Source organism: Strigops habroptila, chromosome 5 (assembly GCF_004027225.2).
Source record: "Strigops habroptila isolate Jane chromosome 5, bStrHab1.2.pri, whole genome shotgun sequence".
Classification (NCBI taxonomy): domain Eukaryota; kingdom Metazoa; phylum Chordata; class Aves; order Psittaciformes; family Psittacidae; genus Strigops; species Strigops habroptila.
In genome coordinates, this window is record NC_044281.2 from 3,833,001 (window position 1) to 3,858,679 (window position 25,679).

At 45.6% G+C, this 25,679-nt stretch overlaps 1 protein-coding gene across 1 annotated transcript in view; it reads right to left on the reverse strand.

Moving 5' to 3' along the window:
- Positions 1 to 93: 93 nt before the first annotated feature.
- The window catches only part of ERBB4 (erb-b2 receptor tyrosine kinase 4), a 616,088-nt gene continuing 590,502 nt past the window's right edge, over positions 94 to 25,679 (reverse strand). Inside the window, exons 26-27 of the mRNA XM_030487261.1 lie at positions 10,791 to 11,082; positions 94 to 8,227 (exon numbers count right to left, since the gene is read on the reverse strand). Coding sequence (XP_030343121.1) covers positions 7,791 to 8,227; positions 10,791 to 11,082 — 729 coding nt within the window. The 3' untranslated portion in view covers positions 94 to 7,790. The remainder of the gene's footprint in view (positions 8,228 to 10,790; positions 11,083 to 25,679) is intronic.

Consider the following 25,679-nt stretch of genomic DNA (forward strand, 5'->3'; position numbering starts at 1 on the left):
GTTTTTGGGTCTGTGTGTCTATGTGTGTGTCTGTGTCCGTGTATTCATGTGTGTGTGTGTGTGAAGCCCTGGGAAGACATTTCAGCCGTTACACAGCGTTTGTTTTGTATTTTATTGAATTTCATTTATATTAAATTAAAAATATATTTCTGACAGATTCATGTAACAAAAAGGCAGAACAGTTTCAAATTGTTCAGCTGGGATGAGCGCGGGTTGATGCACGGTGGGTCGCAGTCTACATTTGCCTCTACAAACAGATAAAGCTCTACCCCAAGGACCGTGAGGGGAAACTGGGGGCTGCACAGGGGAGGGGATGTAACCACACGAAGAGGATGCACAGGTTCTCCCCAGCCTCCAAACAAGACAAAAGGGGAGGGAAGGAAAAAAGAAAAAACAAGAAACCATGAAAAGAAGGGAAATTATGCTAAAATATGTACCTAATATTAACCCAGGTCAGTAAGTATTTAACCGTGTATAATCCTTGATAGCTAACATATGAGAAAGGAAAGGTTAAAGTAACATTACGCCACACACAACTGGCATACCCTACTGTGTAAGCAAGTGCAGAAAGTCTGAACACACCACAATAGTGCTAAAACACAGAATCACACAGAATGCCAAGAATGGTACTTCTAACCAAAACCAGAGGGTGGGAAGGGAGAGAAAGAAAAGGGGAGGAGCGGCTTAAATCACAAGCAAATTACCTATATACAAATCAACCCTAAGGACAATTATGTTCCAAATAATGGTGTCCACAAGGAAAATAAAAGCAACATTATCCTTATTTACAAATGCAACTAGCTGTGTCTTTAACAAGCTATAAAAATACTATTCACATTTTCAAAGTAACATACAGTAGTTTTTGTATTTTTTTATGTTTCAGAAAGGCAGCTAACTCTGAATGCATCACTGCAAGAAATGAGCGTCTTCCCCAGCGTGCTGATGCTTCTCTTCCTCTGAAGGTACTTCATAAGGCAGAAGTATTGTTGTTTTTGTCTTTGCACTTTGAGATCACGGAGAATGGGATAAACCCCAGACCCTCCCATCTCTGCCTCTTGCAGGAGCTGGTGCTGGCCCGTGTCACCCCCCCCCAAGATGAGGCTTGGCCTTTGATTTTGAGGGCACAGGAATCTCATCCTCCAGGCCTGGGAATTTGAGCCTCATCACAAAAGCAAAAGTCAATAGCTCGCAACTGCCAGGTCAGGAAATACATTTTGGCTACCTCTGGTTTTAGGAAGAGACTTCTGTTTCCCCTCGGTTTCCCCTCCCTACACGCGGGTGCTACCTCTTTAGAAATTCCAGCTTATGGTGGTGGGGAAATCACAAAAACTGCAAATAAAGGGATCAAAACCATTGTGAATAATGTATCGAATGGATACCCATTTTCCACATTAAAATGCTATAAAAACTTACGTGTTGTCATTGACCTGCATCTTCCTCTTAACATACCCCACCCTAAAAAGACAAGTACCCAGCAGCTACCTTCAGGCCCCACCTCGGCTGGTGGAACAGTGTTTAGTGCATTCAAAGTTAGCTACCCCTTACACAGCTGCTCAGTTAATAATCGACCCATTTAACAGCAGTACCAGTTTATGCTACATATGTCATAGTACCTTACCTCGAAAGAACGGCGTACGTATCTACACCTACTTATAAAATACCATTCACAGTTTATTACTGTGGTTATCCCAAAAGGGTTTAGTCTTCGGAGTGCTATGGACAATACAGTGTTTTCTCCTTAAGAGGGCTCAAAGGTTGGGCAGGGCACAGCACGGGGACGGTGGCACCGCGGGGACCCTGCCGCTGGCAGCCGGTGCTCGTGGACAGTGCATGGCTCGGTGTCCATGTGTGCCCTGGTCACACCTGAGCCACCAGCGAGAGGGGCTGTGCGGGAGGCACCTCTGCCCCGGGGGTTTCACCCACAGCACATCTGGAGCACGGTTTCATGGCTTTTTTACTGGGGAGGGGAGAAGCACTGCGACACAATTACTCACACTGGGAAACACCTCACACATCTCCCCTTAAAGCCCCTCTCTACCAAGGTCCACAAAGCTCACTCTCCAAATTAAATAAAAAGGGGGGAAAGAAAAAGCAGCTCGGACTCCTCTTCTTCCCTAATGGGGATAACATCCACAGGTTCCCCCCTCACTCCCCTCCTGGCACAGGCCCCCACTGGAGGGTGCCCTGGGTGGAAGCACCTCCTCAGTTTGGCTCTGGGTAGGAGATGTGTTGGGCTGCAGCTCAAGCAAGTCCCACCGAGTCCCACCAGGGTCAGTCAGACCTGAACACCCATGTGCTCCCCCTGCACTGATTGCCTGCACCTCAGGCAGCTCCCAGCTGGCACTGGGAGCACAGAGCCCACCAGCACAACAACGTCCTAATCCATGCAGTGGTACAGGAATATGACCTTGTGCTAAAATAAAACAAAGGTGAAGATGTGATTTTTGGATGTTTTAGAGTGGTGCTTCTAACCACTGAGCTTGCTTTCTGTTCTTTATTCCCAACCTGAAAGCCCCATTTCTAACAGTGACCTTTTCCTACCTGTGTAACGCTTAGTGAGAGCCAGGAAATAAGAGAGGGAATCTTCCAACCACTGTGATGCTGCAGAGGCTCCCTGGTGGGACACCACGGCCCCTCACACGTGATGGAGCATGAAGGCTGCAGCCAACCAACCCCACCCTGTGCAGCCTCAGCACGCCACCCCCTCCACCCCCCCAAATCTGAACCCAAATCCAAGCTTTTATTTAACAACAGACAAGCTGTTTTGTCAGCAGCACAGGTCCAAGATCCATGGGAATAAGACTATTGCACATAACAGAGCTAGAAATGAAGGGGTGCACGATCTTTGTGCACCTGCCATTAACACCACCCTTTGACAATACCTGCTGAAGGGAACTCATGGTGACAGCGGCCCCTCTGAGGTGCTCTTTAAGAGCCAAAGAGGTGACTGATGACCGGGGGGCTGGCTCTAGTTCATTCTAAAGCCTCTGTTCCACCTGGTACCCTCGAGCTAAACAGCGTTCAAAGCAGGTAAACACCTACCTGAGCTCAACAGTTTGGAATGTGAGTGGGAATCAGTGTGTAAGCCCCAATACACCAGTTATGCAATGTGAGGGGAAAAATCCATCCCGACAAGGAAGCAATGCTCCAGCTGTCAGTCCCAGGGAACTCCTGTTACTCCCATTCCCTCCCCCTAGAAGGGTCAAGTGTCCACGTGTGTCCATACATGGGTGCTTCCATACAGTCTGCCTGGGGTGCACAGGGCTCCGGGGGGCAAGCAAGGCTGACCAGATGGATACCTTCAGTTATCCTGGGGAATTACATGACCAACAGCCTAATTCTGACCTGTGCCAAGGTTTCCTCATCAACCACACAGTATAAAGGAGCCTAAACAATCCTTTCATTCCTTTGGCTGCCACCATGCCGCGGGACATCGACACAGACACCCCAGCAGGTACAAAAGGGTTTTTACTTCCGTATCCTAGTTTCCCACATTGGCCCATCTCCACCCCCCCAACCCCAAGCAGACTTACCTCACAGCTAGGACCTTTCACCACCCTGCTCAGCTCTATCTACAGCTGTGGAAACAAGGGATCCAGAGAGTCAGGGCCAACCTGCTTTGTCAGAGTTGCCATTTTCTTGGCATCTAGGCTGGTGTTAGTGGTGGCTGAGGGCGGGGGGACATACTCCCCTGTAACTCCCTCTCAAATCCTTAGTGGAAACCAGTGTCAGATTGGCTGCCCTCTCCCAGCACTATGCCCACCCAAGTGCCCTTCACACGCAGCTGCTGGGCTTACTGGCTGTGGGACAGTAAGGGAAAGGTCTTCCCCTCGTTCATCCAGGAAATGATTGGAATGGGGTCATTGTATACAATTCCTGCAGTCAAGAAATGCATTTCTACTAATTAGTGGTGCAACCAGGGTTAATGCAACCTTTCTTTGTACATAGAAAAGGATTTCAAGGCTGAGCTTAAGACACCTGAAACATAGCAGCTCCTACTTGCTCAGATTTATTCCCATTGCTTGCTACCTGTGAGAGATGACCTGTTTGAAAGCAAGTTGTAAATACTCTGCTACATCTGAGGGAATGGCCGTGGAAGAATCCCTCCTGGCTGTTCTGCAGAAAAAACTGAAAAGAGCTGAAGGAGGAAACTTAAAAGGAGTTGGTTTCAATCAATTATGTTACGACAAGTCAATCAGACCCAGCATCCACATCTGTTTGAAATCATCCTCAGGTAGACAATAACAACTCAGATAAGTATCATGAGAGAAATTAGGAAAACCTAAGCTGTTGCTCTCTCATTTAGCATGTTGCTTTGTGCCTTGGACAAGGGCTGGTACACACTCAGGTATCTGCTCTTGAGAAGTTAGTCACTGCTCTTCTGTCACGCAGGCTATGGTAAGGGAAAGGAAAACATTTACAAATAGGAGACAGCATTATAAAATCCGTAAGAACTGACAGTGCTGTGTACAGATACCACTGTAGAACTAGAGAATTAATTACACCCAGACAGAACACTTCTGTTGATGCTCCCCCTCCTGCTCTGTGCTAACAGAACGCACTGTGTGTGTGGAAATCCCTGCGTTCCCCCAAACCTGTCACTGGTCAATACAAAGGACACGGCTCAGCCTGGCTGCAAGGGCAGAGCCCCAGCACTAAGGGAGCTGCTGTTCTGGCCTTCAAGCAACCTCTGCATCTCCACGCTACTGAATATATCACACCCACAGTCAACGATTAAAATGAATAAATAATTCAAGTTTTGTAAGAAATAAAATGTTAAATTGTTAAACCCACAGTTATTTACATTTTGATTATTTAACGGGCTTGTTTCCAACACCAGAGAAACAAACAGGCCTCACCTTCCGTTAGCAGCTACCTCCCGGCCCCATTCTGCCCAGGGCTGGAGGTGTTCATCCTTCTGCACCTCTTCGAATTCAAACACATCAGCTGTACCAGGAGTTTATTTCACTTTTTCTCCATTAGGAGTTACTCTGCTACCGGACTTGTTCAGGGACAAATCAACCCCTTTCTCCACCTACCTATATAACCCGAGCTGCTTCTGTGCTGAAACAGGATGTCCATGATCCTGTGCTGGTCTTTGTCTCCCGGCAGCATGGCAATTACAACCCAACCTGGCAGACCTTTGCCCGTGCTTCAGGTGACACCCTGTGAGCACTACTGCTGGCAAACCTCCCCTGGAGTGGTGTCTCCAGGACCTCCCCCTGCACGCCGAGCCCCTGCCCGATGCCTGCCTCTGTCTCCTGCCAAGACCATGAGGAGTTACAGAGACACCAGGAAGAGGCGAGACCTCTCAGGTGCACGATGGCTTTGTAACCATCTATCCCACTTGAGTAGTCTGGTGGTCATTTTGTTCTGCTACAATGAACCACCTTGGTACCACCTGACCCAACACCTCCCTCGAATAGCTTCAAAGATCGGCACTTGTGCTTGCTGTTTTCAGACTCTTCAGCTATGCACTCGGGTTACAGGTTTAACATCCACCCCGTGGCTGGTTCAAGCTGGCCTGAACACACCTGACGCAGAAACAGGCTGTTGGCTGGACCAACCGTGACCTAGTGATCATACACAATTTGTTTTCCATCTACAATCATACCAACCAACCCAGGTTTGAAATCTCTTCATGCCTTTGTCAAACCAGCCCTTAGCCACCAAGCTTTGGGTAACTATTGCTTGTTTCTTACTCCTTCCTCTGCTTCCCTACAATTAAAGGTGGCAAGCTGCTGAGATGGCAGGAATTTGGGGGCACTTGATCCTGTTTCCATACCACTGGTTGTTGCTGGTTTTGTTGCCAGGTTAGCTCACCCCAAAGATCTTGACTTTAACAGTACTGAAGCGCATAAACTGAAATACTGTTGTACCACCCAAGATTGGCATCCATCAGGTATTGTTTCTTCCCCTTTAAAAGCCTTGATGGATAAAGACGTAGGCAGATCTCCAAAGGTACTTAATAGTTCCTTAAGATTTTGGGTGGGAACTAGCTACACGAATGCTCTTACACACATGGGTCTTGGCGTGTCAGGAGCAAGCCATCAGTGTCTCTGGCCCTTACGCCTCCCTTCCCAGCTCCATCTGCCTCAGGTTGCTAAAAACGTCCAGAACTCTGGCTGAAAGTTATTTCCAAAGAGAAGCAGGCCAGGGGGTGGGGGATAGCTACCTAAAAACTGAGGTTGATGAAAGCAGAACTAAGTGCAAGGAGACTGACTCATACTTATTTACATTTTTGATGGAAAGCTCTGCGAGTCATGCACATTTTGAATCCTCGAACCTCGTTTGCACCATCTTCTGTGCCAGAGTAATCCTCCTTTTAGGAAAAAGTATTCCGTTCTGTGTTGCAAGCCAGAGCAAGACATTTGTCTCCTCCAATCGCTTTCAGAGCTTGCTCTGCTGTCCTTCACGTGGCAGCAGGAAGAGCTAGTTGCTCTGTCACTGTATTCTCTGAAGCAGTCAATGCAATGGCCTCTCAGAACTGGTAGACATTGTTCCAAAGACTCGATTTGCTTCATTTTGGCATTTCCACAGTCATCCTTTACATAGAATTCTTTTTTTTTTTTTAATTTAAAATTATTATTTTGTATTTTGCTGGTCACTTCCATATTGCTTCATTCAAAATCCAGAAAACAGTTCAAATAAAATCAGAGCAAAGTGCAAACTAACTTTCCAGTGAACTGCTATGTGCATTTTCTCCAGTCCAGTGTCTGTCTTCCAGTTTAAAGGACCCTTCCCACCACCGCCCCACAGAACACCAGCAGACTTCATGACCCACATCAAACTCTCCGGTTCTCCGTCTTGTCCTCAGTGTTGCCTGACAGCATCCCCAACTCCCTTCGTGATCATGAAGAAGAAAAAGAGGGAAGAAATTGTCTAGGTCTCTGAATGTATTTATAGTCAGCAGGTATAAAACAGGAAAGCAAAGCTTTTTGCATACAAATCTTGGTTTCTTGGCCTGTCTTTTAGCTTCAAAAAGAACATGTTGGAGGCGTGGTTTTGTTCCTCTCTTCTGAAAGGGTTTTGTTGTGTTTGTCATGTTGGCACATGTACAAAAATGGTCGCGTCATGTCCCAGTTCTAAGTGGGAGTCTCTGTGGTTAGGAATTGGCACAAAATCATGGTGTGGCTCAGAAAAAGGGTTTAGCCATGTATTAGAGTCACATCATCATTCCTTGGAAAGCCACGATGAAGATCTGAATGATTATGAAAAGCCAGGTTAGCCACTTTCAGTTGCTGGGCTAGAAAGTGTTAGAGAAAGAAATTGGATTCTCAATCTCAATTACTATGCTATCACACATGATATAAAAATTGTCCATTTTTCCCCCTGATGGAAACTGCACTGAGATTTCCAGGAATGCTGTACAGACTCTCATCGGTTCCTGCTGAAATAAACAGCCTCTCTGTGGCTTTCCCTACAGCGTGTGGGTTGAATCACTGAGAACTAGCTCGACAGCAGGCAACACTGCCACTGGCCTTTACTGGTACCGTCTGGCTTCTCTGACCACCCGAGCCTCCGGATCTGCGGAGAGTGAGAAATGCCAGGTTGTACGCGCCTTCTTTCAGTCTCTTTCCTTCCTTCTTTCCAGGTTCCCAACCCAATCTGCAAACAACTCCGAGACATCCTTTCACTTAGAAATATCAAAAATGAGTGAACTGGCAAGAAGAGGAAGCTCATGGGAGAAAGAAAGGGAAGGAAGGAGGGAGAAAGGGAGAAAGGGGAGAGAGAGAAAGAGTGAGGCAGCTAGAAGGAGTTGCCTTTCCACTTGTATAAGACCGCGGTCACTACACCACTGTGTTTCGGTGTCTGTAGGGCGGCGGGGGCAGCACAGTGCCAGGCTTCAGGGAGAACTCGGAGAGGTATTCAGGATTCTCTGCCACAATGGGCCGGATCCGGCCGTTCTGTTTGTAAAAGTACTTTGTGCTGTACTCTTGCAGGCAGTCCGGGTGCTGGAGGGTGCTTCGTGGGGGCAGGCTGTGGTTCCAGTAGTCTGGGTTGTCAAAGGCCTTCTTGGCTTTCTCTGGCAAATTGTTCTTCAGGTACTCGGCTTTTTCCAAGGTGTTGGCAAAAGTGTTGAGGTACAATGGCTCGTTCACGTACTCATCCTCGGCCTTGGGCTGCCCGTTCGGAGCGTTGTGATATTCCGGGTTGTCCACAGCTTGGAGATCTCCGTTCTTTCGCCGGGAAACAAATGGGTTCTCTTCCACCGGGTTTAGGTACTCTAAGGAAAGAGAAAAAAATGAATCAGCAAAAAGAGGGAGTAATCCATCCACATAGCAAGTATCATGTGTACGTTACTATCAGGCTGTGCTTGGACTCGTGCATCCTCCACCCAGCAATTCCTAGAGCTTCATGTGCTGAGTATGTTGAACACACACTTGCTAAAAGTAAAGAATTTGCAACCTAAACAGACTGTATGGGCTAAAATGAAACCCCTCAACGATAAAGTGACTCATTAAACATCCTGGCAAACTAAACTACACATCTCGCTGAGCCATAGCCCATGTGTGCCTTGCTTGATCCTGGACTTCCTTTCAGTGTATGATCTACAGAGCCAAACATGATGAGCAACTTCTGCCTCTGCTGCTGACCCTCTCTGCAGCCTTGGACATACCAGTCAAACCCTCTGCTCTGCAGTTCCTCCATCCAGAAAGCTCTATAGAAATCTTAGTTAAGCCTCTCTGCACAAAAACCATCCCCAAGGGCTAACTTCTAAGACAGCTTCATTTCTAACAGAACAATTTACCTTATTAAAAACCTTCCATCCCTGAAGAACAAAGGGCCTCAAAGCATTATGAAAAAAATGATTCAAATGAGCCCTGGAAAGGGTACAAGAGAGCCTTACATCAGCTCCAAACCAGGACTTGGAGCAGCTTACAGTTACTTCAAATCCCTTTCTGTGAATTAACACCACAAAAAAATGTGTAGCTGAATTGCAGAAGGTTTTTAATGCATATGGAGCTTACATGGAAAGCTGGACAGGAGGTGGGGAGGGAAGAGAAACGTGAAGAGACTGGCTGTGCTAGGTTAAAAACGCACACTTAGTAAGGTCTCTGCCATGGTCACACACAGGCAGCTGAACACGGAGCAATGGATTCGTTGTGTGTCATGTCCTGCCTTGCACTGTGTGTAATGAGGGCTGGCTGCAGAACAGAAAGCCAACCAGCTGGGCACGAGGGAGGTCACTGACACAGCAAGTGGGCTGCAAAGGGAATGGCTTGGAGGTGAGCTGGGGACAAGAGCGGTGAGGTGGAACCCCTGTGGCAAGATACATCAAAAGCATCCAGTTGACTGAAGGCTGGAAATCATCAGATCAAACCCACTTCCAATATTAACTGTGCCTTTCATCTCAGAGCCCAGACGTTCCTCACAAAACAGGGTCCCCAAGCCACTGCCATTAGTGAGGGATGATCTCTCAGCCTGCCTGTGCTGCACAGGGATGCCAACAGAAGGCCTCCATTTCCAGTGGCATGGCTCTGGTCATGGGCTCTGGAGACACCTCCTCACAGAGTCCTGCCTGCAAGGAAAGGGGCCCTTGCCTGTGGTAAGAGGGTGGTTATGGTCCTCACCTCAGCTCTGTTTGTGTCCAGGATGGGGCCAATACTACTGAATACAAAAGTTCAAGACTTATCTCTGAACACAGCTAAAACTTGGTGGGCAGGCACATGCACCTGTACCAAGAGCACAGATACAGCGATGGCAGCCAAGCAATGCTTCGATTGGAATCCCCCAGCTCACAGAGCACACAGCATTGTGGCCACGCCATGATATCCCTGGGTCTGTGCCCAGTGAGATAGGGAGGAGGTGCTTTCTCCTTTTTCACTACCACATCTCGAGGGCTCAGGTAGCACCTCCGAAGTGTTAAGTTCCTGCAGAACTTTGAGGATCCCCAGGGTGAACCTGTATGTGAACACGTGTGGGCTCGCACTGAAGCAAATCACAGCATCAAATCTCCTATTGCTAGGGTGATCGCTGAAGTGTAGGGCCATGAATGCACTCCCGCTATTGCTACTGCTGTGGGTCGAGCCCCAGGGCTGCCTCCGTTTCCACCATGTAACACAAAGGGTAAGTGGCTCCCAAATTCTTAGCAAACACAGTAGTTACTTGGCATTTACATCTGCATTAATTAATTTCTTTAAAGCTAATGCAAAGGTTTGAAAGCAAATTACTAGTGACACATCCCTTTACATCTAAATGACTGCTGTCACTATTTAAAAAGGAAGAAACAAATGAGGGCAAACTGGGAAGTGTAGCACTCTGAGCTGGCACAGATCTAAACAAACTTCACCTTACAGGGATGGTCTCTCTGAAGCACATCTTGTTCTTTCAATCCTAAACTTCTCTAGGGTATAAAATGCCAACTGTATCGGTTCTGTGGTGGTACGTTCAACATGACATTTACCAAGCACAGCGCCATGAAGATAAAGATGATCAATAAACAAAGTGAAGTGGTGACTACAGCTGGCCAAAAATAGATCCTTTTCTTGGAAATAACTGAACATTTGGGCTTGGGTCAGAAGGGGTTGTTTGGTGGGGTTTTTTCATTCCTCTCTCGTTATTTCCCAGAATCGAAAAGTAAAAGGGGAAATTACAAAACTTGGCACATTTGAGCTTTTCAAAGTAGAAAATTAAGCAAAGAAAAGCAAGTCCCCATGCAAAGACAGTTTCACCTAGTTAGAATGTTTCAACCTCGCTGGTTACTCAATAAAGCCATTTTTGGTGAAAATCTGCTGCTGTAGAAAAGGAGAGAATGCAGTCAGTCTAAACCAGGAGCATTTTTTTACCTGTTTTAGGTTTGTCTCGCATCGGCGTCATGTACCCATCCTCATCGAGCTCTCCCCGGACGACCCGCTCGGGTATGAAGACGGTGGGATCAGCGCTGTACCTCTGGGTGCTGCTGTCCTCTTTTGCCAGGGTTGCCACTTGTTTCCGCAGTGTACCGTTACAGCAAGTATCTTCAAAGAGCTCTGCTGTAGCCCCTTGAGCAACTGGGGCTTCTGGTATGATGCAGCCTGGAGCTCTGTAGGGCATCGGCACCTCTGCAGCATAGCCGCCATCTCGATACACAAACTGGTTCTGTTGGAAAAGAAAAGGCAGCGTGAGAAAGAAGGCTCCGAAGGGAGAGAAGCAACAGCAGGTCATCTCTGTGGCTCCTGTGCCTTTCCTGCCACACTGCTCAATGATACACTTCACCAGGCCCGTGAAGCCTTGCCCATCCTGCAGACTACTGCATGTCCAGTGCTGCGGGATCAGCATCAGCACAGGCGCTGTTGTACACCAGCAAAGCATCCGACTGCCCAGGGCTGGAAATGGGGCTGGAAAACTTGTCTCCTATCTAGACATGTGGACGTTGGATATACACAGCTGAAAGAGATAAACACGGTATCTCCTCTTCTACCACTGTGTCAATCTCCCCTGATCTCTGAACAAACCCCTTAAACCTCCTTCTGCAAAGGGGACTAGGGATAGAGGTTCATCATCTCTGAGCTTTATTTCAGGGGGGCCTACTTTTAGGGTATCCTGCAGCAACAATCACACAGTCACCCAAACACTACATAATTCCATCAGGTAGTGTTTGAGGCTGGTGAGCTGTGTTTGTACTGGTACCTCAACTCAGTGGTTTGACTCAACCTACCACTTTGCTTGTCAGCAAGGGTGTGCAAGGAAATTTCGACATCATGACCTATAAATAGGAAGGAAAAATGTAGTGATTCATCCAAGCCGGTTACTTAAATGCTTTTGCAAGAAAGGTGGCAGCTGGCAGAATTTTGGGTGTGGGTCCATAGAGCTTGCACATGAATCCAGGCTGAGTGTAGAGATCTTGGCTATCTGACTGCTTATATAGACACTTCATTCACTATTGGCTCTTGAGCCATTTACATAGGAAAAAAAGGATTTGAAACAGATAATATATAGTGAAGGAAGGAGGAAAACCTAAAGGATGAAGGCTGAATGTGAAATACTTACTCCTGACATAGGGGTGTAGGCAGGAGGAGGGCTGTGTCCAATTTCACTCTAATAGGAAAGAAAAATGGAATGATGGATACATAATAAGAGGTCACACGAATGAAACAAGTCACATGAGCTGTATGAGCTAATGGGGAGAAACATGCACATCAGTTAGATTTCCTCACTGAACCCAAAATTCAAAGAATTCAATCAGGGCAAATGTCTCACCAACATCGAAAAGCTGTGTGCCCCACCAGTCTCAGGGAGGGCTACTGAGTTCCTCTTGCTGGGTAAGGGCAACTGCCGTGTTACACCTGCTGACAGCTGTATATCTTGCAACTGCCTCATGTCTAGTTTTTGTAACTTAAACACAGATTGTACAGAATGAATAACAGAAGGTGCACTCAGCTTCAGAGGAAATACAAGGCAGAACTGCAGAGAACATCTAGCTCCAAGCCACAGCTTACTTTCCCTGGGACAAAGCAGGAGAGGAATAACCAGGAGGGCAGGAGGGTGCAGGACTGTCATCAGACTGTCTCAGCTAGCTCACGTATCACAGGAAGAACAGCCCTTAGCTTTGGTAAACCCAGAGAACACAGCAGCTCCTGGGTTTCAAGACTGCAACATGTCATGGTCCTGCTTTCAGCATGTACCACCCTTCTCATGTCACCCCTGTATCACAGGCAAAGTCTGGAGTATCCATGCAGAGATCTTCATTTTGATATTGGTTTCTGGAACCAGCTTACACAGCCCTGCAGACCCTGAACTGCTGTAACATCACCGGCACAGCAGCTGCATTTATACCTATTACTGCTACTCAAAACCAGCCTATTTTTCATTGAGGAAATGCTGACTGTTGGAGGAAAATAAAAATAAAACCAAGAAGCCTTTATTTTTCACGTGTTTTTCTACTGCCAAAATGTTATTTTTGAGACTATGAGATCACTTCCCCATAACTACTATATTTCTCATTTTATTTCAAAAACTTTATTGTATTTCCATTATCTCCTAGTTGAGGAAGAGAAAAAAGTCAGGATTTGAAAAAAAGAAGATGTAAACTTGAGAGAAATTAGAAGGAAAACCCCACTGTTTAAGGAAAGGAGTCCAACCACGCCAAGAATAAGCTATTTTAGAAGATAACTCATTTATCAAAAACATATCTACACCAAGAAGCACACCACAGTTAAAAGAAAAGACAACATGCATCCTCGCATAGTAAGGATTGGATGTACTACGGTCAATCCTTCCTTATAAACCTCTTGCCAAAACATCAGGATGGAGAGGATGGTCTCTACCAAATATCTTACTTTATAAAGGAATGGTTTGTGTTTAAGCAAAATACCTGCACCAGGAAAAACCTTAAAAGCAAACATAAACTTCTTTAAAATGCATGCTGTCTGTCTGAAGATCCTTTTCTGGAGATCAAAAATGTGCCCATCTCCTTCTATTTGAAATAGCCCTGCAGCCAGTTTGTTGCTCAGTCTAGCACCTTGTGTTTGAGATGCAAACGTGGTGATGAGCCATAGCTAGAGATACACTCTTCTCCAACCCTACAAAAACTAATCCGTATTTAGCCAAGTTATGACCCTGAAAAAGGCTCCAGGATGCAAATCACAAAAGCCCAGGAAAACCTTTGCAAGCTGAATTGTCTATCTGTACCATCCATCAGCAAGGCTTGAGCAGGCCTCTCTCTGTAGCTGTTTTTCCTCAGGAAAACTAGGAGCTGGAAGGAAGCATAGGAGAGGATCTCAGTGACCACCCTGCCAGTGCCGATGACAGTGCCTGTGGGAGGAGGAGGAGGAGGAAACAGCCACCTGAGCAGATGCAGAGTTGTTGAGAGGCTTGCAAGGAAAGTGATGGTGGAAGAAGTGACAGCAGGGATGGTCAGGAGAAAGGGAACGGTGGCTTGCAAAGGAACAGAGGGCAACAGCAAGTGAGAGACACTGTGAAGTGCAGGTGGGGAGAAAGGGTTGGCATGTGGCAGGAGGCTGAGTAGGAAGGGAGATATGGTAGCAAGAACTGAACGTGACAGGAAGAAACGGGAGGCACAAGGACAAAAGGTAGTCTGAAAGCATTGTAGCACCAGCTTCTCTAGAGGCTGGAGCCGAACTTGTATCTCCTTTGCTGTCAGAAAATTACTTTTGCACCAAATGGCCAAATGCAGGCCTGGTTCAGCTGGTGCAGAGGGAGCTGAGCAGCCCCTGGTCCCCTCCCAGCTCAAGTAGCAGAGCTCTGCTTTGTGTAGGCAGTGGGAGCTCCGAGGGCTCTGTGCACGGGTAACAGTGCTGAGGGAGGAGCGGCAGAGACACCACTGAAATCTGGGCTAAGGGTGACCAGTTTCACTGAGCTTTTGCCAAAGAGCTCATTATGTTTGAAAAGCAGTGCCTAAACTTAAGCCCTTGGCCTGGGAGCAGCTTTGGCCTCTTGGACCCAGCTGTGGCTGCTGACGGCCGAAGCAAGGATGATGCCCACTGCAAAGAAGTGCCATCTGAGGCAGTACAGAAAGAGATGACAGAGGGCTGGGCTGGATCAGCCTGGAAACCTCAGTGCTGCCTCATCTGTGCATGGTCTCTTTCTCTTATTCAAAACAAGTGTACTTGTATCCAGAAGAACAGCCAAGAAAATTTCACAAGGAGAGAAAGAAGAACGAAAGTCAGCAGTTGCCTGGCTGAGATGATCCATTTGAGAGCAAAGACTGCAACAGCAGAGGGAACAGAAGACATTTTACCAGACATAAGATTTTTAAAGGGCACAGACAGCAGCACACATCTGGATACACCCTGTGCAGCAAGCTTGTAACTTAGCAGCCTTCTGAAAAAGGCTTGTTTGGGACAATTGGAAGGTCTCTTTAAAATGGAACACTGTGGAAAACGGAGATGCTCTGTAATGAAAAATCCCCTCTGAACCCCTCACCTTTCTCTTGTACCACAGATTTACAGTCCACTTGTAATGCCACATTGATGAGGACAGGTTACAACTCAGCATGTGTCAGACAAATGGATAAAAACCACCCCCTGAGCCTGCCAGATGCTACTTTGAAGACTTACTGATGGCTATAGGACATTGCACTGCCAGAGACTTAATTTGCCTTCTCCTTGCCCCCCCGATCCTGTATTTACTTGAATTCTGGCAAGCTTTCTCTCTACTCCAAGAAGATGGAGAAGGAAAAACTGAAGACAGCTAAGTAGTAAACTATGATCCATGGAGGATGGTGAAGATTTGGGCAAACTGATGATTACCAGTAGGATCCAGAGAAGAAATACAAAGCGGTGACTGGAGAGAGTCAACTCTCTTAACAGCAAGGAAACTAAAGCTCTGCTGTGAATCCTCTGCCTCCTTTGTAAAGCTCCCCAGCTTCCTTCCCTCCACCTGCAGGCTGCGAAACTCTGAAGAGGGAATTTGCTGCTTTTGGTTTCCAAGGTTGCTACAGCCCTCCAGACTGCAGGAGAGGGGAAACAGCTGTAGCAATACTGTGTTGGTATTATTATTATTATGCAGAGGATTGGAGTTCGCTGCTGTCTGCTTTTCACAGACACTAAACCAGTGACTGTAACCACTCCTTTTCTATTCAGTTCTACACCATGCTATATTACACACCTTTAATTTACATCTTTCTATTTTCACAGAGGCACTCCCCTGAATTTCAATCTATCTGTGGTTCATTGATTCTGGATGAATAGGAGGACAGCTGTCTTGAACTACTTTTAGTTCACAGCCCACAGTGATCTCTTAAAGGTAACTTAGAAAAGCAAGTCTTTTGTCAACAGGCTTGACATCAGTAAACAGGGCTATGCTCCTCTGCCAGTAAATGTTTAGATGATTAGCAACTTCAAAAAATACTATTCTAGGATAGCCACATTATCTATCCATGGGCATGTTTTGCTCCATCCTCATCACTAAAGGCTAAACGCACCCTCCTATCTTTAGATCTTCTTGGCTGTGACTCTAACATTTAAATACATACTATGCAACTGTAACAACATAATAACAGACTCGCTTAGAATAGCCCTGTCCCAAGATGTCAGGAGAGAACTGGCCTAGCATTAATGCATTTATTGCTATTTTTGCTGACAAGACCCCTCCCAGTCAGTGACCTGGCAACTAAGATTACAGTAATGGTATTTTCTTCATGCCTCCTCTTTAGCTCTGTACCAAACATAGCTGCCTTGCAACACCCTTAACACAGAACCTTACAGCTTGGCTCCTCTCCAAACCACTGGTGTCTGCACATTTTCCTAATTCATTACTGTTTTCCCCATCAGTTAATACCCTGTAGCCACTGCTCCAAAAAAAGGAGGCAAGAAAATAGCTGTGGTGCCAATTAGTGGGGGTGAAAATGTAATATAATTGTTTAAATGTCTTTAAATTGCCTGCTAATTGCAATGTGATGCCATCATTTTGTAGGCTTCCAAGATAACTACCCCCAGCCAACTTACTGGTCAGGACATGTATCTCACTGAGCAGAAAATACATTTGGACCTTACCGAGTAAAACTTAAACAGAATCATAGAATGGTTTGGGTCGGAAGAGACCTTAAAGATCATCTAATTCCAACCCCTCAAACGTGGCCTTGAACACTGCCAGGGATGGGGCAGCCACAGCTTCTCTGGGCACCCTGTGCCAGCGCCTCGGCACCCTCACAGGGAAGAACTTGTTCCTTTTATATAATCTCAGTCTCCCCTGTCTCAGTTTAAAACCATTCCCCCTTGTCCTGTCACCTCCTTCAGGTACTGAAAGGCTGCTCTAAGGTCTCCCCTTCAGGAGCCTTCTATTCTCCAGGCTGCCCCAGCCCAGCTCTCTCAGCCTGGCTCCAGAGCAGAGCTGCTCCAGCCCTCACAGCAGCTCCGTGGCCTTCTCTGGCCTCGCTCCAACAGCTCCACGTCCCTCTTGTGCTGTTGCCCAGAGCTGGAGCAGGCCTGCAGGAAGGATCTCCCCAGAGTTGCTGTTCACACTGCTGGTGTTCCTGCCTGACTTCCTCTTTGTCAGGATGCATCACTCCTGAGCTTGGAGGAGGTGATCCTTGATTATTAACCAGCTTTCTTGGGCTCCTCGTCCCTCCAGGGCTTTATCCTATGGTACTGTACCAATCAGATCCCTCAAGAGGCCTAAGTCTGCTCTCCTGATGCCCAGGGTAGCAAGCTTCCTGCGCACCCTCTTCGCTGCCCCTAAGGATCTCAAACTCCACCATTTCATGGTCACTGCAGCCAAGGCTGCCCTTGAGCTTCACATTCCCCACCAGCCCCTCCCTGCTGGTGAGAACAAACAGTGCCCAGCATAGCCCCTGCTCCTTGTTGGTTCTTCTATCACTTGGAGAAGGAAGTTATCATCAACGCATTCCAGGAATCTCCTGGATTGCTTGTGCAAAACAAGCAAATGTCCCCTGAAGCCTTTTTAGAGGCCCTCTGGTATTAAATACCAGCGACACACCAGTTATTACAACTGCTAACATTTGTGTAAAATGAGCCTTGATAAAAGAGAGGTAAATAACACTTTTGTGAATATTGGCTTGTGTTATTGCTTTCTATTCATTAATTTCATTTTCCAATTCCTTGCTTCTAAAATCTCCCAGAGGTAAATATCTCCTCCTTTATAGCAGGGACATAATATTTTCTGGCTGCATGTTAAACTGTAATGAAAATCACAGCCTTGTTGGGTCCTGCTGCTTGTATTTCTGTAATTGCGTGAATATGCCTCTGCTTTGTCTCTTTTCATTTCAGCCTGGTGTCATGCCTGGAGTATGGCACCCAGAGCTGTGTTCCTCCCCTGCCTGTGCTACAGCTGATCCCACACCAGGCCTACGGTGACTGCAACTGCCTTCAGAGCTGCTCCCACAGCAGATGTGAGATGGAAGAAATGCTGAAGGTGCTCAGTGATGTGATGCTGCTGTCGGGCTATGGGTGGTACAGGACTATCACCAAAGAGAAAAATCAATGATCTGGTACCCCCCCTGCTATGCTTGCCAGCACAGCCTCCCAACAGCACCCTTGCTGTTGCAGAGCTCCTTTTCCTTGCCACCCACCAAGACGTGCACACACATTTGATAGGGTTGCATAATTAGTAGTGTTTCTTGTTCTTAAGCAGCCTGCTAACTGCATGGGACTGAAAGATTTTTCCTTACTAAAGGCAAGGTTCTGTCAACATCAATGTGTACACGTCTGAACCCGCTCTGACACTGTTTCTGTCCACACAAAAACCAAATTCCCTTTCACCCTCTTTCTGTTCTCACACGCAAAAAGCACCAAACCGTAAAGCAGGAGTAAATATCACTCCCACCTTCTCACTGGGATGCTCCTCACAGGACCTGTTCAGGGACATTTCATTGTCCATTCTTCAGGCAACTCAGTGATTATCTGTTCCGATCAAGCTCTGTAACACTTCTTTGTGCCAGTTCAGTCCCGAGCTGCGTGGCCCCAGGAATTACCCACTTCCCTTCTTCCCGTAGAAACTGTTTACCCAGTTAAGTCAGTATCCAGGCTGGAGCCACCAAACTGCAGCCTCCTAGCATTCCAGGCCAAGCAGATCTTGCTACAAGCACCAAGGTTTCAGCAGTTCTCTAGGAAGAAGGACAGCTGATTTACGCAAGTGGATCACACAGCACAGAGGTGTCCCACCAGCCCCAAGCAAATTCCAGCTATGTTTCAAGGGAGCAGCGTGGTATTTATAACTGATCTGAACTGAAATTCAAATAGGAAAGACCACGCCAGGAGAGCAGCCACCTCTGCTCCGGGGCAGACTTGCTTCCCTCTGACCATGGAACTAACAGCTTACTCTGCCCTGCTTCAGAGAGCCCACAGCAAACATGTCTGAGGCAAAAATCAAAGGAAAGAAAAAATGTGTACCATGAGATCACTGTGCAATGTTAAAGAGAAATGAAATGCTGTTTGTATAGTAACAGCTAGAAGGCTTTGCAGACCTCTGGAGACTTCTGGTCCTAGCCCTTGCTCAGAGGGGAAGCAAAGAAAGGATCAGATGCTCCCCTGGGCCATTACAGTTAAAGCATATCTGTTCCTACAGCACACAGCACCTGACACAGGTCTAGCATTCCTTGTGCTCTCTCTTCTGTTCTACCTGTGTTCCTGGGTTCTGACCCTACTTAAGGAAACCCCATTCCCCACTGGGCGCTTTCCTCTAGGACTGTGAAGAAAAGTTCCCATTAGCATCACTGCCACTAGATACAGGTCATCGCTGGCACCCTGCATCATTTCAACCCATCACAGCATACTGGAGATGTTCATCCTCTGAAACGTGTGTGTGTGTCTCTTCCATCACCTATTTCAATCACACAAACAGCAGTGTGACCCACCTGAGTTAATGGAGCAGGACACACATTTTTCCAGTGAGAGGAAAGGGGAGCTTATTATTCTACAACAAAAAATAAAGGTAGGAATAATATACACAGGTTGTGGGCAGTAGCTGTGCAACAATTTACAATGCCCGTAGTTCAGTGGTCGTAAAGTTCCATCAGGGATCAATGAATTTTTATCAGAAATTAGAAAGCCTCAGTTGCTTTCCCAGCATTAGCTCGTGCTGGAACTTGAATGTTGGTACACAAGTGCAGAAGAGAATGTAAGCATCATCCTGTGTGTTAGCTAAGTGTTTGCTCCAGTCTCTGATGACTACTCCTTCCACAATCAAGACACAAAACATCCAGTTTAATCAGTGAGGGGAAAAAAAGATAAATAGAGTAAAGAAGGAATAAGTCTGTCCTGCACGTGAGGTTTTTTCTGATCAGAGGCTTTTTCTGGCCACTGTTTGTCAGAGAACAGGCAAGATTTGCAGGTGGCCTGAGCTCTAACTCAGTTCACACAGGCTGCCTCTATCATCTAGATGTGCTGGGTCACACCCTGGCAGCATGGTGGGGTTAAGACATCCCGAACTTGTTCAAAATCCATATGGATGTTTCACTGCTGACCTGGGTTCAGGTCAGTATTGACGTACTTCACAGCTTCAGATGAGTCATTTAAATCTCCTCTTGCACAGTTGTCTCTCCTAACTGTCTGTTTTCCGACTTGTAAACTCTTTCAGAGCAGTCCATATGCAGTGGGATACCCAAATCTGAATACAGCCTTCTAGGAGAAGTCTGGACTGTGAACAGTAAAATGGCATATACTGCAAACAAAACATGCCTAACTCTTGGCACAGTGGTATAGGAAATGACATACAAGACAGATTTTCAGTCTAACACTTCATCAAGGAGAGGAGTCAAAGATTACAAGACGACCAATGAAAATAACCTGTTAAGAGATTCACAATGTGGCCACAAAACTCAGTATCCAGGCACACTGACAGGGAAGGGTAAGTGAAATGCTTTTCCATAGACTCATCTCCTATACCTGGGCTGGGAATGAAAGCTTTCTCCTGCTGTAAAGCATCAAAAACTCTCCCTGGAAACTTCCCTGTCCTTCAGACCTCAGAAACCTTCTCCCTTCCAACCTTCAGCAGCCAGCAAACAGACTTCAGCTGGCACAATCTGACCGAGGCATGACACAAGAATGAATGTGCAAGAATTCCTTTTCCCTATTATTTTGTATTAATGCACTATGAGTGTCACACACAGAGGAAAGCAGGAAGAAAGACAGCTTGCATGTGTCTGTCTTTCCCTTTCAATCTCTCTTACTCCCATATCCTTCCTGTTACCCATGACTAGCTTCCTGTCACTCCTTTTTTAATACACTCTCCAAAGACATTTTACAGTAAATGGCACCTTCTAACACTGGGCCAATTTCCCACAGTTTGGAAGAGACAAATACCATTTCCCAGCTACTGTAACAATTCCCCACGGGAGAAAAGGGTCAAGGTGCTGCTCCCGTTCATATGCTGTAGCATCTGTCCAGAATACAGGAGCAGCAGCAGCTCCTTTTCTGTACAAACCTCAAGCTTCCAATCCCCAAACAAGGCAAAGGATGGGGAATGGGACCAAAGCCACAACATGGCCATGATTTGTGATGGAGACATGGCAGACAGAAAAAAAAAGGCACAAAAGAAAGTTGATGAGCAGTACTGGGAGCAGCAGCCCCCTCCTATGCCACACGCTGCATTGCCATCTTCCCCAGTCTGTTTTATACAGTAATCAAAGGATATTCTGAGCCTCTCAAAATGCCATCAACCCTCATTGAGAATGAAATAGAGCACATCTCCACTGAAGCCTTTACAGCAGTAATCATTACAGCATGCTGGCCTGAACAGGGAGCTCTTACAGACAAAGAGGGGTTTTAAAAATAAAATAAAAAAGCCTTCCTAAAATCTGAATAGAAACTTGATGATAATCTCCCAATTTTATTATGCAAGGGGGAAAAGAAACCCATAATTGTGCACTCTTGGTCTCTTACAGCAAAGAATAGGCTTCTTGATGAAATGCTGAGTTGATTTAGAGCAGGGCTGGGGTTCTGGTGGCAATAATACACTAAAAGAAATAACCATCCAGCTGATTTGGATAAAATAATCATTTTTTAACATTCTAAATCTAAACTCATCTGTGCCTCCTCCCACTTCTCCCCACCGCATCTTTTGGAGAGTCTTTTTATAGCTTTGAGAATTTTTCCCCATCCCCTACCGCAGCATTTATCAAGACAGACAGACTCTTTGCTCTGGCTAACAAAGGGCATTTTAGGCTGTGCTGGCATTTATCCCCATTGCATGTATGTTTAGGAAGTACAGCATTTGGCACAGGATGCTCCAGAGTCCCCCTGCTACCTTACTCTCTAAGCATCAACACCACAGACCCACACGTAGATGGCACTCTCTGGCTCATGCGCCCCAACCGCTGTGGGCAGGCAGGTGTTTAAATGACAACTCCTTGGTGCATTTCCAAATCACAGCCCCTTGTATTTTCAGGTGCTTTTATTATTTTAAGAAAATTCACAAATAGGATTGCTCAGAAATGGGTGTTTTTCACTAACAATTTCTGCTTCCAATCAAGTCACTGAAGGAAATTTTTCTCCCAGCTCTCATAATTATTTCCTGACTCTTAGTCCACTTTTCCATCTCCTAATTATGTAGAGTTGTTTAGCTTGCTGTTTTCCAAGAATGCCTCATCAGTGCAGTGTAGAAATATTTATTACTTGCTCTCTTTATATCTATTGACTTTTTTTCTTTTCAGGAGAGAAAAGAAAATGGATCAGCTGTGAGCTCTCTTGACTGTTAACACAGCCAGCAGCTATTCATGGATTAAGCAGATGCTGCCTGATTTTAAACCAGTTTATATTAAAGCTCAATAAATTTACATGTCACGCATCAAAGTTTGAAGCACTATACAGCTACAGTCTCTTCCACTGATTCCACTGAGTGTTAACTCACAGTAGGTCTCACCAGGAAGCGCTGTGAGGTGGTGATTTGTTATTAAATATATATTAAATTTGTAGAAACAAAAATGCCATCCAACACTTTTGGGAAGTCTGACTAAATCGATAAGCCTGAATTCAGGAGCCTAAATGTGACAGAAAACAGCTAACACATCAAAAAATACCTCTTTTAAGGCACTTGACCTGCAAAACCATGAGGCAATTTGACAAGTTGGTCCTGATAATCTATTCAGGCTGAGAAGGGCTTACTCTTTGGGAAATACCACTGATTTCAGCTGGCCTGGTTGCAAAGCAAGAAACTAATTGCCATAAAGCACTTTCAAAGAATTCTCTGTGAAGAGCCAGGCATCATCTATTCTGTTTGAATCCTTCATATGAATTCTCTTCCCTTCTCCTCTGGCAAACTTGGCACATTTTAAAGAGGTATTTAAATACTCATATTCTAAATCTACATATTTTGTGAGAAGCTTTCCTTTTTCATGTAAATTATTAAGACTGAAATAATTCTCCACCTAATGTATTTTACAGTGTGTTTTTGCATGTTTATTCTTACTACTTCATTCACCTTCATTCAGCAATGAAATCGGGCTGACTGGTATCAGTCTGGGTTCACCTCCTGCTTTGCATGGCCAAAGATGGCCTTGTGCTATCTACATTTCCAACAAAGACTAGAAAGAGACACAGAAGAATTTCCCAGAAGAGAAAAGCTGCAGTAGGTTAAATATTTGTGATGGTCGACTAGACACCACCAAAACACTAACAGCTACTAAGAAGTGCTTAATGTAAAAGGCAGAGCGGAACAGACAGGAGCCTCCTACCACCAGGATGTCATTAAAACTTAGGGAAGCAGAAAATGGGAATTTGAAAGAGAGCTTGGTGGGACTTCCAGAACTACCTGAAAGGTTTGATGGCAGCAGCTGCAGTATCCGGTACACCACAGGCTGTACTAGGAAAACACACAAAACTTAGCATTTAATGAAAGACATACAGAATGCATTCATACAAACCTTCCTAACTAATCCAGTAGTTTCTCAAGAAGCAAGAGAGCTCATATAGAGTTGGTGTCAGCGTAATCTTCTGAGACGTGATGAAATGCTTTGATACAATGTCTAGTTAATTAACAAGTTCATCTGTTCTGGCATTGGAGATTTCATTGCAACACTTGCATAAGGACGTGACAGAGTCGAATAGAAAGGCAAAAAAAATGACTACTAACAAATTTTATAATCACCTTTTAAGGACAAGGAATTGAAGAAATGGGATAGAAATAAATCAAAAAGTCCACAACCTGACAGACTGCAGTAATAAGCATCAAATTTAAGGCAAGATTTTGTCATATTATTTGAGAGAAAATATAGCAGAAGCAGAGGGGCGGCAAGCACCACAAACCAACCAAATAAAAAGGACTTTATTGCTGTTGTCCTTTAACACAAACACATACAAATGGTACTATCCTACTCAGCCCCTTAAATAGAAGAAACTTCTGATAACTGACAGCTCCTTAACCTAGCACACAAAGGGTGCAAGGCAGACTGCAACAGGATCCAAACCCTGCTAAAGAGTCCGTATTAACTGCCCAGTGAGAGTTTTCTACACTGTGATGAATTTTCCATCCCACCCGATACAATCAAGACAGTCTTTCTAAAAGAAAAACTCCACCTCAAACAGAATTTCTGCTCCTGATACAGAAGTGAAGAGACAAGAGACTCTGGCCAAAGTTATGCCAGAAGACAGACAAAATGCTTGCAATGGCCCCATCTACCCTTGATACCTCTTCACACAAATTATCTATTGACTTTAGGATGGAAGTAGTTTTACTGCCATCAGCCCCACATGGCCAGGACACACCTGGAGAAATAACTTAGCTTGAGAGCTTGGAGAGGAACAGTTAACTGCCTTTTCTTATAGAAAAATAAATGTGGATCAGGAAGGCACCGACTGCTGCCAAAGCCCTGGTCATAAGGAGAATCATGGGCAAATCATGACTCCCTCCTGCTATAATCAACTGCTAGCTCTCCCCACCTGCAATGACAGTACCTCACATCACCAGCTCAGCTGTGCTGACAGACTGGGAAGTGCTTCTCCAAACTGTGACCGCTCTCCAAAATCCCTCCTTCCAGCTGTAACTGAAGGCAGCAGTGCTTACAGTCCCTCACCTTCCAAGTCTGCGGTATTTCACTATGTAAAGCACTCATATTAGACATCAGATCAGATCTTCTACTACTGAAGCACTGCAGCTGCCTAAAAAATTCAGCTCTGTTAGTTAAATCTAATGAAAGTCACTTAATCCTAGTAGTGAACCCACTGGTTGATAGTCCCTGTTGTCCCTGATAAGCTTCGGATGGAAAGATGCCATACTGATGTGAAATACATCTGAAAATCATTAACAACCACCTCCTTTGTAATCTTGTGATTTGAAAATGGCTATCTTTCATATTTAGAAACCAGAACAAACTAATCATAAAGATAGCTTCTCTCCTGGTTTCTCTGGAATAATCTTTTTACACACAGACATATACAGATGAAACACTACCAGACCTAATGCCACACTAGGACTGGTGCAATGGCATACCAGATACTGCTCAGGGTATTTAAAACTGGCTTCTGGTGTGCCAGAGTCTGCTTTAGCCAAGTAGAAACGTCTCCCTGGACATACGAATTAGACACCTCTGAAAAAAGAATAGCTTCATATTTAATTGCAGGGTTGGTATGTGCTTTCATGATTATAGCATATGGAATAAAATTACAGGGACAGTATCATCAAGTAATAAACAGTATAGACAGTTTTCAGCAGGAATCAGCCAAGGATTTAAAGCAAAAAGCATCATGGGCTACACAGAGTGCTTTCTGTATTAGTACTATCTCTGTGCACACAGGACAGTACTCGTTAACAAACACCTGAATGAATCATCTAATGGCTGTGCACATAGGACACTCAAGCACTAGCTGGGCTCCTGTGCTCATGGAAACACTGCCGAGGATTCAGCTTATCTCTCAGAAGCACAGAGCTTCTAAAACTCCATATTTCTATAATATCTCTAGACAACGGAAAATAAAAGCTGGAAAAAGCTGAAGAGCTGAAATTGCAACTGAAGAGTTTCGGATGCAATGAAAGAATTCAATTTAGCTTAGGATGCTAATTTTTATTTAAAAGCTCAATCTATCACAGGCTGGACTTCATAACAGAGGGCACTGTCAGGAGCTAGAGTGCATGCAGGCTTTTGCTCCTGGCAGCACAAGTCCCAAAGATGTTCTAGTAGAAGCCAGTGTGGGTAAGATGGAAATGCTGAAGCTGTGTCTGAGCCTCGCAGCTTCATCAGTCTCAGTAATCCCTGGAAGAAGGAGGATGTCACACTTCCTGGAGAGCTGGAAACTCCCCAGAAGCCTTCCCCCTTTTCCAGTCTTCTTTGCATGGGCTGCAAA